This window comes from Danio rerio, chromosome 9, assembly GCF_049306965.1.
Source record: "Danio rerio strain Tuebingen ecotype United States chromosome 9, GRCz12tu, whole genome shotgun sequence".
In the NCBI taxonomy this organism is placed as follows: Eukaryota; Metazoa; Chordata; class Actinopteri; order Cypriniformes; family Danionidae; genus Danio; species Danio rerio.
The window spans coordinates 53,292,079-53,307,513 of NC_133184.1; the positions used below are offsets into that span (position 1 = coordinate 53,292,079).

General features: G+C 36.1%; 1 protein-coding gene across 8 annotated transcripts in view; it reads right to left on the reverse strand.

Moving 5' to 3' along the window:
- Nucleotides 1–15,435, reverse strand: part of slc4a10b (solute carrier family 4 member 10b) — a 155,411-nt gene that overhangs the window by 33,409 nt on the left and 106,567 nt on the right. For all 8 annotated transcript variants that reach the window (XM_017357854.4, XM_003199252.7, XM_073913282.1 and 5 more), the window contains 5 exons: nucleotides 15,150–15,244; nucleotides 9,752–9,926; nucleotides 4,906–5,039; nucleotides 2,867–3,112; nucleotides 1,159–1,264 (listed from right to left, as the gene is read on the reverse strand). In XM_017357854.4, coding sequence (XP_017213343.1) covers nucleotides 1,159–1,264; nucleotides 2,867–3,112; nucleotides 4,906–5,039; nucleotides 9,752–9,926; nucleotides 15,150–15,244 — 756 coding nt within the window. The remainder of the gene's footprint in view (nucleotides 1–1,158; nucleotides 1,265–2,866; nucleotides 3,113–4,905; nucleotides 5,040–9,751; nucleotides 9,927–15,149; nucleotides 15,245–15,435) is intronic.

Here is a 15,435-nt window from a genome sequence, read left to right on the forward strand (position 1 = left end):
AGGGTGCTGTAACTGGTTGCTAAGGTGTGGTTTGGAGTTTGTATAGTCATAATTTATTGGCTGCTTGCTACTCTTAATTAAATGAGTCCAGCCCCAAGTCAATGTGAGTGTCTATCAGGTAGTTGCTAGGATGATGTAGCTGGTTGCTAGGGTGTTTGTAGGGTGTTTGTATTGAGTTGACGTCAGTTATTGACACCTCAGTTGACTGTATGAATAAATATATAAATGAATGAATATAGAATGAACGACAGACAGTTTTCATTTGATTTCGGTCTCATGTTATATTAATGTTCTCATGATGTTACCTAAATGTTATTAGAACATTTCACATTATATTAATGTTCTAAGAATGTTTTTCCATCAACATTATGAGAACCCCATCTCTAAATTTCTTGGATTTGAAGACATCAATCTTTGGGTTGGGTTGCTAGGGTGCTTTAAAGTGGTTGCTAGGTTGTGGCAAATGTGCTGTGTAATTGGCTGTTTGCCCACCCTCAAGTCTCTGACACTGTATTCCAAAGATACACATCTGTTTTTTTTTTATAATGGCAGTCTGAGGGATCAGTTGCTAGGGTGTGGTTAAGAGTTTATATAGTCATCCTTTATTGGCTGCTTGCTACTCTTAGTTAAATGAGCCCAGCGCCAAGTCTATGTGAGTGTCTATCAGGTAGTTGCTAGGATGCTGTAGCTGGTTGCTAGGGTGTGTTTGGGGGTTTGTATTGAGTTGACGTTAGTTATTGACACCTCAGTTGACTGTATGAATAAATATATAAATGAATGAAGATAGAATGAACAACAGACAGTTTTCATAATGTTTTAGTCTCATGTTATATTAATGTTCTCATAATGTTACTTAAATGATTATTAGAACATTTCATTGACACTACATTAAGGTTCTAAAAATGCCTCTTTATCAACATTATGAGAACATTCATCAATAACAAACATCCTAAAGACTATTTTTAATAATGTTTTCCATCAATGTTTTTAATGTTGCATGCTAATATTTACACAACTTTTAAGAAACGCTACTTAATGCTCTAGAAATGTTCCCTGTTAGTTGGGACGGTTGATCATGTTGATCATTTAGAGGCCTATAGAGAAAATATACAGTAAGTCTGACAGAGTTAACATCAGTAGGTTTTCCTCAATGCTGACCTCAACTTCCAGAGCCTCCCAAAATATTTCTGGCGCTGAAATGTTGTTCTGCTCCCAATATTGCAGAGTGGCATTACTAGGGTTTTCGGGTTCAATACAGGAACATCTACAAAAACAAAAAACATCCTTTAATTGCATCGCTGACCAGTTAATATCAGATCCTCCAAGAGTTGGCGATTTCTCATCAATAAAATGCTTGTCCAGCTTAATCTTTTGAGGAAATTTAACTTTTGTACATTTGTCAGTTTAATTAATAAGCAAAAAAGGGATTCATTGGATTTACCCTTTTTTTAAGGTAAGTGGTTGCAAACAATGCGTATTGGTTAAATGTAAACAAACATATTAAGTTTAAATGCTAAAGTTTGCTAAAGTTAATTTGTGTAAATTCAGCCCATATACATTGTTTACTTTAAAAAATGATTCATTAGATTTACTCTTTTTTTTTTTTTTTTTTTTTGTAGTTCTATGCAGCATCTACGGTTTAAACCAGAAGTTTACATATACTGTATAAAAATACACATAACCACTTAAAAAAAAAAAAACATTTAAAAACTTTTTCTCTTTTAGGTAGTTTAGGATTATCACATTTGTTTCTGTTATGTTTAATAGCAGAATTATGAGAGAGATATTTTTTGAGAAATTGTTATAACTTTTCTTGAAAGTCAAGTTTACATACAATAAGATTATTACGCCTCTGAAAAAGCTGAGATGATAGTGTCAAGGTTTTGGAGTTAATAGGAGGCACAACTGTAGAATAGTATTTAAGGAAAACCTCAAACACACTGCTTCCTTGTGTGACAACGTGGGAAAATCAATAAGCCAGAATCAACAACAAAGCCAGATTACAAATTGCTAAATTACACTGGGAAAAAGACTAATGTTTGGAAACATGTCCTGTGGGCTGATGGAACTAAGATTGAACTGTTTGGCCATAATGATCATTGTTACATTTGGAGGACAAAGGGGAAAGTGCACAAGCCTAGGAACACCATCCCAACTGTGAAGTATGGGGGCGGCAGCATCATGTTGTGGAGCTGTTTTGCTGCAGGAGGGACTGGTCCACTTCACAGCATAGATGGCATCATGAAGACAGAACATTATGTAGATATACTGAAGCAACATCTCAAGACATCAGCCAGGAAATTAAAACTTGGCCATAAATGGGTCTTCCAAACAGACCATGACCCTAAGCATACCGCCAAATTAGTTCAGATGTGCTTTAAGGACAACAGAGTGAATGTTTTAGAGTGGCCATCACAAAGCCCTGATCTCAATCCTATAGACAATTTGTGGGCAGAGTTGAAAAAGCTTGTGCGAGCAAGACGGCTTACAAATCTGACTCAGTTACACCAATTCTGTCAGGAGGAATTGGCTAAAATTCCTTCAAATTTATGTGAGAAGCTTGTGGAAGGATAGTCAAAACATTTGACTAAAGTTATCCAGTTTAAAAGCAAAGCTAAAAACATACCAAGGGAATGTGTCAAACTTTTGACTGTCTAGAAATTTAAAAAAATAAATTCTCTCATTATTCTGGAATTTAGCAAATGTAAATCATTTAGGTAATCCTAACAGACCTAAAATGGTAAACGTTTAGTATGATTTACTATCAGACATTTTTAAAAATGGTTATGTTCCTTTTTTTAGAGTGTGTGTAAACTTCTGGTTTCAACTGTATATTGCTCAGTGTCAGTCAAAGCAGAGTGTTCACCTGTATGTGGTGAGTTTGTCCAGATTGTTGTTCTTATTAAACTGGTATGTTTCTCCGAGGTGAATGAGCTTCTCGATGGCCTCGTAGATGAAGATGATGCAGATGAGCGAGGCGAAGGCTTCCTCCGTGAAGCGCGTGATGTAACAGACCAGTGAACTGGCATCGGTGGCCACCAGCAGCAGACAGAGGAAGGCTGTCCACAGCCCGATACACACCCTGAGCGACAGGTATGACAGACCGTATTCCCTGCAGACACACAAACACAGAGATAAGTGGAAGTAAGTAAGTAAGTAAGTAAGTAAGTAAGTAAGTACGTACGTAAGTAAGTAAGTAAGGAAGGAAGGAAGGAAGGAAGGAAGGAAGGAAGGAAGAAGGGAAGGAAGGAAGGAAGGAAGGAAGGAAGAAGGGAAGGAAGGAAGGAAGGAAGGAAGGAAGGAAGGAAGGAAGAAGGGAAGGAAGGAAGGAAGGAAGGAAGAGTGGGTGGATGGGTGGACGGGTGGAAAGATGGAAGTAAGGGTGGGAAGGTGGATGGATGAATAAGTGGGTGGGTGGGTGGATGGAAGACAGGAACAAAAGGATGAATGGATGGATGGAAGGATGAAAGGAAGAGTGGGTAAGTGGGCATATTGGTGGATGGATGGATAAGTGGGTGGGTGGATGGGTGGATGGATGCCAGGAACAAAAAGATGGATGGATGGATGGATGGATGGATGGATGGGTGGAAGGATGGATGGATGGAAGGAAGGATAGAAGTATAGATGGAAGAAAGAAGGGAGGGAAAAAGGAAAGAATGATGGATGAATGGATGGAAGAAAGGGTGGGTGGGTATATGGGTGGATGGATAGGTAAGTGGGTGTGTGGATGGGTAGAATGGGGGGATGGATGACAGGAACAAAAGGATGGATGGATGGATGGAAGGATGGGTGGGTGGATGGATGACAGGAACAAAAGGATGGATGGATGGATGGATGGATGGAAGGATGGGTGGGTGGATGGATGGATGACAGGAACAAAAGGATGAATGGATGGAAGAATCGGTGGGTGGGTATATGGGTGCATGGATGGATAAGTGGGTGGGTGGATGGATGCCAGAAACAAAAGGATGGATAAATGAAAGGAAGGAAGGATGTATGTAAGGAATGAATGATGGATGGATGGATAGATGGAAGGAAGGATGGAACGAAGGAAGGAAGGATGTATGCAAGTAAGGAATGATGGATGGATGGATAGATGGATGGATGGATGGATGGATGGATGAGAGAAGGAAGGATGGATGGAAGGATGGATGGATGGAAGAAAGGAAGGAAGGAATGATAAATGGATGGAAGGATAGACTAAAGGAAGGAAGGAAGGAAGGATGAATAGATGGATGGACAGAAAGAAGGAAGGAAAGAAGGAAGGAAGGAAAGAAGGAAGGATGGATGGATGGATGGATGGATTGAAGGGTGGGTGGGTGAATGGATGACAGGAACAAAAGGATGGACGGATGGATGGATGGATGCATGGATGGGTAAACAATGGATGGATGGGCAGAAAAAATTATGTATCAATGGGTAATTGGGAAAAGGGGAAAACATGAATGAATGAATGAATGGATAAAATGGTGAAAGAACTGATGAAATGGGGGAAAGACAAAATGATAGAGGAATTGATCAATGGATAATTTATATGGACTGGTTTATGGGGAGAAAATATGGATGGATGGATGTATGCATGGATATACTGTACAACAATACTATAGACCATTTCAATGTGATGTCATTTGCCCAAGAACATTTCCTGCTTGTTTTTAAACTCCTTCATAACTGCAACAAGATGCAATTTAATCATATCTTGACATTAAATCAGCTATCATGACATAATTGATCAACAACTGGACTTTTTTGAACTCTCAGAATCTGTGGAAATTAAAAGTGTGAAACAGGATATATGTTAGGACCATTATTATTGTTTACATCCCTCAAAATGGTCTATATGCTTTATCAGCAGAACAAAGAAAACAGATTAATAGTCAGAGAGACAGAAAGCATCAGACATACTTGCAGAATTTGAACAATATCTTCTCAAACACCAGAACAGGTCCAGTGCTGCCCAGAATAGTGAGAGGCTGACCAGCAAACAGAGAATACGCAATTCCAGTCATCGAGGCTCCAAACAGAGATTCAATTGCACTCTGGGTAGAGAGAGGAGGAAAGAATATGTTAAACAATCAGGTTTATATTACTTTTATTTATAAATAGAGGCTGCTGAACGCTTGATTCTGATTGGCTGATGAACATTCTAAGGTGTGCCATTATTTTCTCATAAACACACAGCTACAGTAGTTCCACCGCTTGAGAGGATTCCAGAGAACACAGTCCTGTGAGCTTTGATTCTGACCGCATTAGCTCCCAAGGGTTTGATTATTGCAGTCGCTGGATTTCCAATTACTTACAATATATCTGTGTTTGCTTACAGGGACATGAATAAAAAAGGTTACTGGCGAGTTACTGAAATGCATTCATGTTATATATTTTTGCAAAAAATATGGGAATTGCATGCTAACTACAACCCCAAATCATAAAAAAGTAGGGACAGTATGGAAAACACAAATCAAAAGAGGAAGTAGTGATTTCTAAATTTACTTTAGCTTGTATTTCACGGCAGACAATACAACAAACATTATTAATGTGCTCCTCGTGATTTTTTTGTATTGTTTTGTTTTTCCCTCTTAATAAACACGTATTCCAATTTGGGTTCTTGCAACACATTTCAAAAAGAGTTGTAACAGTAAACCATTTATTTATTTATTAATGTATTTAGCCATTAATAAAGACTTAAAAGACGTTTAGGGACTGAAGACACCAAGTGATGAAGTGTTTCAGGTGTAATTGTGTCCCATTCTTCCAGCAAACAAGTCTTAAAATGGGCAACAGTATGGGGTCTTCTTTTCAAAAATGCACCACACATTCTCTATTGGAAACAGGTCAGGACTGCAGACAGGCCAGTCAAGTACCTCTTTCCTCTTCCTCCACAGCCAGGACTTTGTAATTTTGCATTGTTTTGTTGAAATATACATGGGTGTCCCTGGAAAAGAAGGCAGCATATTGTGCTCTAAAATCTCAATGTACTTTGCAGCATTAATGGTGCATCACAGAAGTGCTAGCTACCTGGGCACAGACACATGACAGAGACTGGCTTTTGGACTTGTTGCTGGTTACAGTCTGGATGATCCTTTTCTTCTTTGGTCCAAAGCACACGGCATCCAATTCTCCCAAAAGATACCTGAAATACTGATTCATCTGACCACAGTTCCCATTTCCACTGTGTGATGGTCTATCCCCGATGCCTCCGAGCTCAGAGAAGTCAACAGCGCTTCTGGACACAGTTAACGTAGGGCTTCCTTTTGGCTCAGTACAGTTTTATCTGGCATTTGTGGATGTAAATACGTATTAGGATACTTGATGAAGGTTTGCCAAAGTAGTCCTGAGCCCATGTGGTGATATGGCTTATAGATGAATGTGGATTCTTGATGCAGTGCTGCCTGAGGGATCGGAGATCACCGTTCAGCTTAGGCTTTGCACCCCTTGTCCTTTACACACAGAAATTCCTCCAGATTCCTTGAATCTTTTAATGATGTTCTGCACTGTTAAAGGTGAAATATCAAAATGTCTTCCTCTCTATCTATGAGGAACATTGTTTTTAAACATTTCAATCATTTTCTCATGTATTTGTTGGCAAACTGGCCAACACTAAAGCTACGTCCCAAATCGCATACTTATGCACTATTCTGCGCCATTTTGTAGTATAAATAGTGTAAGTAGTGTGTTCACACTTAAAAATAAAAAAATAATAAGTGCACTTTAATTACCAGGATGATGCATTTATACAGCCGCTAAAATCAAGTGTGTGATGATGGACACTTCACGCACTCAACGACCGCAATTTTGCTTACTTAGCGGAAGGGGCGGAGCTTTCAGACGCACATGTTGAATAACTTTATTTTGAATGGTGAAAGCAAAATTCTCCAACGAGAGTGATTATAGCGCCTCCCGATGGTGAATGCGGCAATACTCACGGCAGGTATTATTTGATAATTCGGTCGTTTATTTCACTGGTTTGGCAACCGTCAAACGTCATCAGGGAAACGGTTTGAATTTCTGCTTAAAAAAAAATTAGTGTGCCATTTGGGACAACACTACATACATATACTATCCTGTTGAGTGTGTAAGTGCATAAGTACATAGTGCATGAGTGCATAGTGTATAGTGTGCCATTTGGGACGCAGCTTAGGACTTGACCTTCTTCTTCTTCTTCTTCTTCGTTTTATGGCCAGTTGCGAACCAACTTTAAAGGTGCATATCGCCACCTACTGTGATGGAGTGTGAAGAGGTTGAACTGGTTTCCTAAATTCTATTGTATAATCCACTATTTTTAATGAACCTTATTACTGCCTTTATTTGTCTTCCTGAATCTAAACCATCTTTTAATAAACCCTTTATTGTGAAATCCTGGTATCCTAAACTATGCAATTCCTCTTTAAGGTTTCTTCTTTCATTTTTATATGCCTTGCACCTTTTTAAAACATGTTCTACTGTCTCATCTGTTAGACATGTGTTGCATAAACCTGTCTCATGTTTCCCCATTATGTGTAATGTTTGATTTAAAAATGTATGTCCTGTCCTAATGTATGTCCTAAGATTATGTGATATTTTGCTTTTCTTTACTGTTTTTTGGATCTTATGATAATGTCTACCTGTGTTATTGGACTCCCAAACTTTCTGCCATTTCCTATTACAAGCTTCTAAGATTAAGCTTTTTCCTTCTGCTCTGCTTAGTGACATGTGTCTAATTGGTTCATTTTGTTGTAGAGATTCTTTAGCTGTTTTATCTGCCTCCTCATTGCCCTGAATACCGACATGCGCTGGAACCCACAACAAATGAACTATTACTCCCATCTGTGTTAGATTATTAAACTTGATCATAATTTCTGTTAGAATGTCATTTCTTTTCGATTCCATTGATTTTAAACTCATCAAGACAGCCATTGAATCAGAACATATTAGAGCTTTATCAGGTCTGGTTTCATATATCCACTCTAATGCCATCAAAATTGCAACCATCTCAGCTGTGTATACAGAAGTTCCATCTGATATCCTTTCAGACTTCCTCACTTCAAGCTCTGGGACATAGAATGCCACTCCTGTCCTTCCTGACTCCATACTCTTTGAACCATCTGTATATATTTGTAGATATGAGTAATATTCATTAATAATGTAGTCCTTGACATATGTGTTTATGTTAACAGCTTCTTCCATCTCTCTTTTGTTTTCATGTAATTTTAAATCTACTTTTGGTTGTTCAAGTAACCAAGGTGGAATTGGTGACATTATATTTATTGATGCAAAAGTTAATATATCTAGACCGTTCTCATTTACCCATTCTTTGATTTTCCAGGCAAAGCCCTTCCCTTGTGTATTTATAAGTTCCCAGGAATCATTCAAAACATTTTTCACAGGATGATTCTCACTTTGTCCCTGTAGATTTATCCAGTACGCCTAGGACAGGGGTCGGCAACCCAAAATGTTGAAAGAGCCATATTGGACCAAAAAAAACAAAAAACAAATAGGTCTGGAGCCGCAAAAAAATGTAAAGCCTTATATAAGCCTTATAATGAAGGAAACACATGCTGTATGTATCTATAGTAGCTATATTAGCCTACTATAAAAACGACTAAGTTGGCTATAAATACATATTAAGCCTTCATGATTAAATAGCCACTGAAATCAGGTGGTTGGTGTTTATTTCGTTGTCATTTAAACACTTCAGCACAGCCTCTGGTCTTCCAGTGGTATTAATTTGATCATTTCTTCTTGCGGCCCATCAGAGTTCACATACCTGCATAAAGCGCATTGAATATCGGTCACATCACAGGCAATTAAGTATGCTGGCACTGAATTAATGTCCTTGGTTTGCTGATCGGTGATGTTACCTGCCATTTTAATAGCCCTTTCCTTCACTGTCTTAGCAGAGAGAGGTACAGTATATCTTTAATTTTTTGTATTATCTTGGTTTTGAATTCTGCAAATAGGTGTTCTAGTATGTTAATCAAATGACTCCTTCATGTAGTCACCATCTGTGAACGGTTTTCCGTGCTTTATTATCTCCCGGTTTGTTTACAACAGCCACCTGCCTGGCATCCTGCCCTGCTGATAGAAACCTGTGTCGCAGGCTATGACGCAAATCTTCGTTGACAGAAATGTTGAAATTAAATATTAATTCTACACACTTTTACAGCGTTTGAAAACGTTCAAAATGTTTGTCCTCCAATAGAAATCATATTAAAACATATAATATAAAAAATTTATATTAACCTTCCCCATCTTTTTGAACATTTTTGAAGAAGCTCCAGGGAGCCACAAGGGCAGCACTAAAGAGCCGCATGCGGCTCTAGAGCCGCGGGTTGCTGACCCCTGGCCTAGGACTTAACCTTTCCTGTATGCTGCTTTTGTACTTAATCATAATTACAATCACCTGTTGACATCACCTGTTTCAAATCGCTTCATTATTTATCCAATTTACCTGATTACTAGCCCAAACTGCTCCTGTCCCAACTGTTTTTGAAATGTGTTGCAAGAATCAAAATGAGGAACACATTAATAAAGTTTGTTGTATTGTCTGCAATAAAATACAAGTCAAAGTAAATTTAGAAATCACTTCTTTCTTTTTGGGTTTGCGTTTTTTATACTGTCCCAAATTTTTCTGATTAGGACGACAGTACCAAACAGTAATGCTGCTTCAGAACATTTCAGACATATAGGACAGTCGGCACCCATTGAAAATGAATGGCTTCTGGCTACTTTGACGCTCTCGCTACTGGCGGTGTGAAAATGCTGCAGTTCTTACTATGCGTCCCTCTGTTGCTTCTCCCAGCAGCCCTCCGAAGGTGATCACAGGAGACATGCAGGCGCAGTACAGGAACAGGAAAGAGGCCAGACACTGCAGGCTCAGCGCATCTCCGAAATCTGACAGCAAGTGTGGAGCCTTCCGCTTCACATCCAGAATTAATCCACCAAATAACCTGACAAAACACACCAGACACACCAGATTACTGATCTGATCTGATCTGTGGGGAGAGAGCTGGAAAACCGGCTTAGTCTGAATCCACTGATTTAGAGCTGTGTGTGACATTCATGGAAAATACACACTCGCAATGTGCCAAACTTGTGTTCAATTATTTGTCACACTTAAATGTTTTCCTTCCAAACTGCCATAAGTTTAACACGGGAAATATTTTATTTTACTGTAACTTAATACTGTTAAACTTTACAATAAGGTTCCATTAGTTAATGTATTCACTAACATGAGCAAACAATGAATCATACACTTATTACAGTAATTATTCATCAATATTTGTGAAATGCAATGTCATAATTCTTAAAGATTCATATTTGTTAAATGAAATCTTAGAGATCTGACTTAAAAAAGTCATATTTGTGAAATTTAATCAGGATTATTAATAAAAAGTCAGATTTGTCAAGTGTAAAATCAGAATTCTTAATAAAATCTCCTATTTGTAAGATGTAACATCAGAATTCTTCATAACAAGTCAGATTTGTAAAATGTAATCACATAATTCTTAATAAATATCATATTTGTGAGATAAAAACTCAGAATTCATAATACAAATAATATGTCAAAAGTAACATCATAATTCATAATTAAAGTCATAATTGTGAGACATTGACTCAAAACTCTTTATAAAAAGGTTATATTTATTAAATGAAAAATCCGAATCGCTAATAAGTCATATTTGTGAGAAGAAATCTCAGAATTCTTAATAAAAAAATGAAAAATGTGAAAAATAAACTCCAAATTCCCAATAAAAAGTCATATTTGTGAAATGTAATTTCAGAACTCTTCTTAAAATATCCTATTTGTGAGACGAAAACTCATAATTCTTAATAGAAAGTCCTTTTTGTGAAATGTAATATAATTCTTTATAAAATCTTATATTTATGAAAACTAACTCAAAATTCCTAATTCATATAAAAAAGTCATACTTGAGAGATTTCACATCATAATTCTTAATAAAAAGTCATGTTAGTGAAATGTAAACTCATAATTCCCAATTAAAAAGTAATTTGTCAAATTAAAACTTATAATTCCCAAAAAAAAATATATTTGTGGGATGTAAACTCATAATTCCTAATCAAAAAGTCATATTTATATAATGTAATCACATAATTCTTAATAAAATATCATATTTGTAAAATGTAATCTCAGAATTCCTGATAAATAAGTCATATTAGTGAGAGGTAAACTCGTCATTCTTAATATAAAAAGTCACATTTGTCAAAAGTAATATCATATTTCCTAATAAAAGTCATAAGTGTGAGATATAATCTCAAAAATCTTTATAAAAAGGTTATGAAATGAAAAATCCAAATTTCTATTAAAAGTCATATTTGTGAGATGAAATCTCAGAATTCCTAATAAAAAATGAAACATGTGAAATGTAAACTCCAAATTCCTAATAAAAGTCATATTTGTAAAATTATATCTCAGAATTCTTATTAAAAGGGTCATAACATCAGAATTCTCAGAATTATTAAAAACATTAAAAACAGAGTTCAAGTTATTAAAAAGTCAAATATGTGAAATGGTATCTCAGAATTCTTAATATAAAGTCATATTTGTAAGAGGTAACATCAGAAACCTTGATTACAAAGTCAAATTTAGGAAATGTAAATTTTAAATTCCTATTAAAAAGTCATATTTGTTAGATTTAATCTCAGAATTCCAAATAAAAATCATATTTGTGAAATGTAAACTCATAATGAAAAGTTGTTTTTATAAAAAAAGGAACTCAAAATTCTTCATTAAAAAGTAATTCTTAAGACTCAAAATTCCTAAAAAAAAATAAAAAAATAAAATAAAATCATATTTGTGAGATGTAAACCCAAAATTCCTATTTTAAAAAATCATATGTATAAAATATACCATAAGAATTCTTTATAAAATGCCATTTTTGTGAAATGTATTCTCTAATTTATTTAAAAAATGCAGTATTTGTAAAATGTAAACTCATAATGAAAAGTTGTTCAAAAAACTCAAAATTCTTCATTAAAAAGTAATTTTTTTTGCAAAATCAAGACTCAAAATTCCTAAAAAAATAAATAAAATCATATTTGTGAGATGTAAACGCAGAATTCCAATTTTAAAAAATCATATGTATCAAATATAACATAAGAATTCTTTATAAAATGCCATTTTTGTGAAATGTATTCTCATAATTATTTATAAAATGCAGTATTTGTGAAATGTAAACTCATAATGCTTAGTAACAAGTCATATTTGTGAGATGTAAAATCAGATTTCTTCATAAAAAGTGATATTTGTGAGCTAAAAAACTCATGTGACATTGTACAACGTGCAACCGCAAGAAAAAGCTGATATATAAAAATAACAGCTCCTCATTCCAATAAGTCTCCTGAACTTTGCAACCTCCCAGAAATCCATTGTTCAACTCAGAAGCCAAATGACTGTAAAAGGTCACATGGCTCATCAGTTAAAGGGCACGTAATAATAATGCAGATTATATTGCATTCTGTACCACAAAGTAACCGTGAGCCGTGCCACTGAGGACCAGGTTTTCAACTCTCCAGTGAACTGGACGCACGCCATCTTTGACATTTGGTCACACTCTTCCTGTTGAGTGACAGTTTTCACAACTTTGAGTGACTTTCTCTCTTCTCACAACAATAATCCCCTTCTGTTCTCAGATGGCTCTTTTCTCCCAAATGCTCCGATCGAGTCTGACCAGCCCTGATTAAGATTTTTTTCTGCTTAAAGAACTTTTGCATTGCACGGTGTGTCTATTTTCTGTATCATTTGTGTTATTTACCACAGACCAATGCACTTGATTTGACCTTGCATTTCTACACTCAAAAACAAACACAGTTGAAGTCAGAATTATTAGCTCCCCTGTTTATCTATTTCCCCAATTTCTGTTTACCGGAGAGAAGATTTCTTCAGCACATTTCTAAGCATATTAGTTTTAATAACTCATCTCTAATAACTGATTTATTTTATCTTTGCCATGATGACAGTAAATAATATTTGACTAGATATTTTTCAAGACACTTCTATACAGCTTAAAGTGACATTTAAAGGCTTTAAAGGCAGGTTAGGGTGATTAGGCAAGTTATTGTATAATAATAGTTTGTTCTGTAGACTATCGAAACAATATATAGCCTAAAGGGCCTAATTATTTTGACCTTAAAATGATTTAAAAAAAATTCAATCTGCTTTTTTTCTAGTCAAAATAAAATAATTAAGACTTTCTCCAGAAGAAAAAATATTATCAGACATACTGTTTAAATTTCGTTGCTCTGTTAAACATCATTTGGGAAGAATAAAAAATAAATAAAAAAATCAAAGGGGGGCTATATACAGACTTAAACTGTATATAAAATAGTGCTGTCGATTTAAAAAATACTAATTAATCGCAACTTTTTTTGAAAACTCATCACGATTAATCACATTTAAAAGACTGAAATTTGTAATTTTGGCAATTCAAATGTAAAACTAATGTAAACGCAAGACAAAAACTATTTAAATTTAAATTATAACTGTTTATTAGAATTTTTGTTTAACTTGTAACACAGATTTCTTCATGTAAACAACAAACCCACAATAAACCATCAAGATCCTGGGTAGAAAGATCCTAGATATTTATTACAGAAATTAAAACACAGGCATGTTAATGCCACTTGAATTTCAAAACAATCAATGCCAATAAAGAAAAATATGGTCCCACTTTATATTAAGTGGCCTTAACTAATATGTACTTACACAGGAATTAATAATTTGTTACAATGTACTTATTGTGTAAATACATGTATTTACTGTGTACTTATGCTTGATTAAATACATGTATGTAATTACATCTGTAGTTAACTTTTGTAATTACATTTGTAAATACACTGTTGACCATCCCTTACACCTTAACCCACCCTTAAACCTACCCACACCACCAAACCTGTCCATAACCCAACCTCTATCCCAACTCAAGAGCACCACAAGTGTACTCAAATACATTATAAACACAGTAAGTACATTGTATTTATTTTTTGATGTAAGTACATAGTAGTTAAGGACACTTAATATAAAGTGGGACCGAAAAAATTACATAATTACATAAAATGCCAAAATACAGGCGTTGCAGATATGGAAAATGGAAAATAATAATAATAATAAAGTATTGAATACAAACAAATGCACTCACTGAAAAGTTGTATTGCTGTGAGTTGAGAACATTAATTATCAAGCAGAACAATTTTACTATGTCTTTAGTTACTAAAACAGGCCAGTCTGTTGACATTATCGGGGGACAATGTGGACCTTTTCCTTTGAATGATGTGAGCTGAGAGTGCAACGCAATCTCACAGCAATTCATAACTTTTTCATTTAGTGGCTACGGACGTTTATATACGTTTGTTGCTAAGAAACATGTGCGACCACACACACAGACAGCGCCGGATCGACTCATATGGTGTGCATATGAATGGAAGTCTATGGGAGGAAAAGCTCATTTGACCGCAGCTTTATACATTTCTTTTGGGCTTAGTCCCTTTATTAATTGGGGGTCGCCACAGCGGAATGAACCGCCAACTTATCCAGCAAATGTTTTACGCAGCAGATGCCCTTTTAACCGCAACCCAACACTGGGAAACACCCATACACTCTTGCATTCACACATAAACAGTCAATTTAGTTGAATCAATTCCCCTACAGCGCATGTGTCTGGACTGTGGGGGAAACCAGAGCACCCGGAGGAAACCCACGCGAACACAGGGAGAACATGCACACTCCACACAGAAATGCCAACTGACCCAGCCGGGGCTCAAACCAGCGATCTTTTTGCTGTGAGACGACTGTGCTACCCACTGCGCCACCGTGACGCCCCATCAATCATGTTCCCCTTTCAAAAACAATTCCCTTCCGAAGGATGGTGAACGAGTGAGTGCTTAATGTGTTTGTGCGTTTGTGTTGATGAAAGAAAGAAAACCGAATAGTCAATGAATGAAGCTAAAAAAAGACTTCAGGGTAGAAAGCAAGCTGTTCTGGTTGGAAATATAATAGCACAAGATGACTCAGAAAAAAAACATCCGAAAATAAAAGAAGTCATTATAAAATATTTAAATGATCTTATTAAGGAACCAGATTTCACACAATGTTTTTCACATGTGATTGTGATAAATCTCACTCGCGCACACACACACACACACTCCAGACTGACCTCCCGGTGCGCTGCAGCTCAGGGCCTCCGTGTCCACCATGTTCCTCCGTCTCTGCCAGCTCTCCATTAGGCACCGCGGGGATCTTTCTCTTCTCCTGTTTTTATCAAACACACAGACAGAAACGACACACACTTCATCAAGCTGACAGCAAGACTCGCGGCGTTATTCCTCAAACATTCTGCTTAGTGTAAGTGTTAAACTGCTGTAATTAATTCATGCCCAACTGATTCACACGCATTTGTTTTCTAGACAGCTATGATGATGTCATCATACAATTTGCATGCT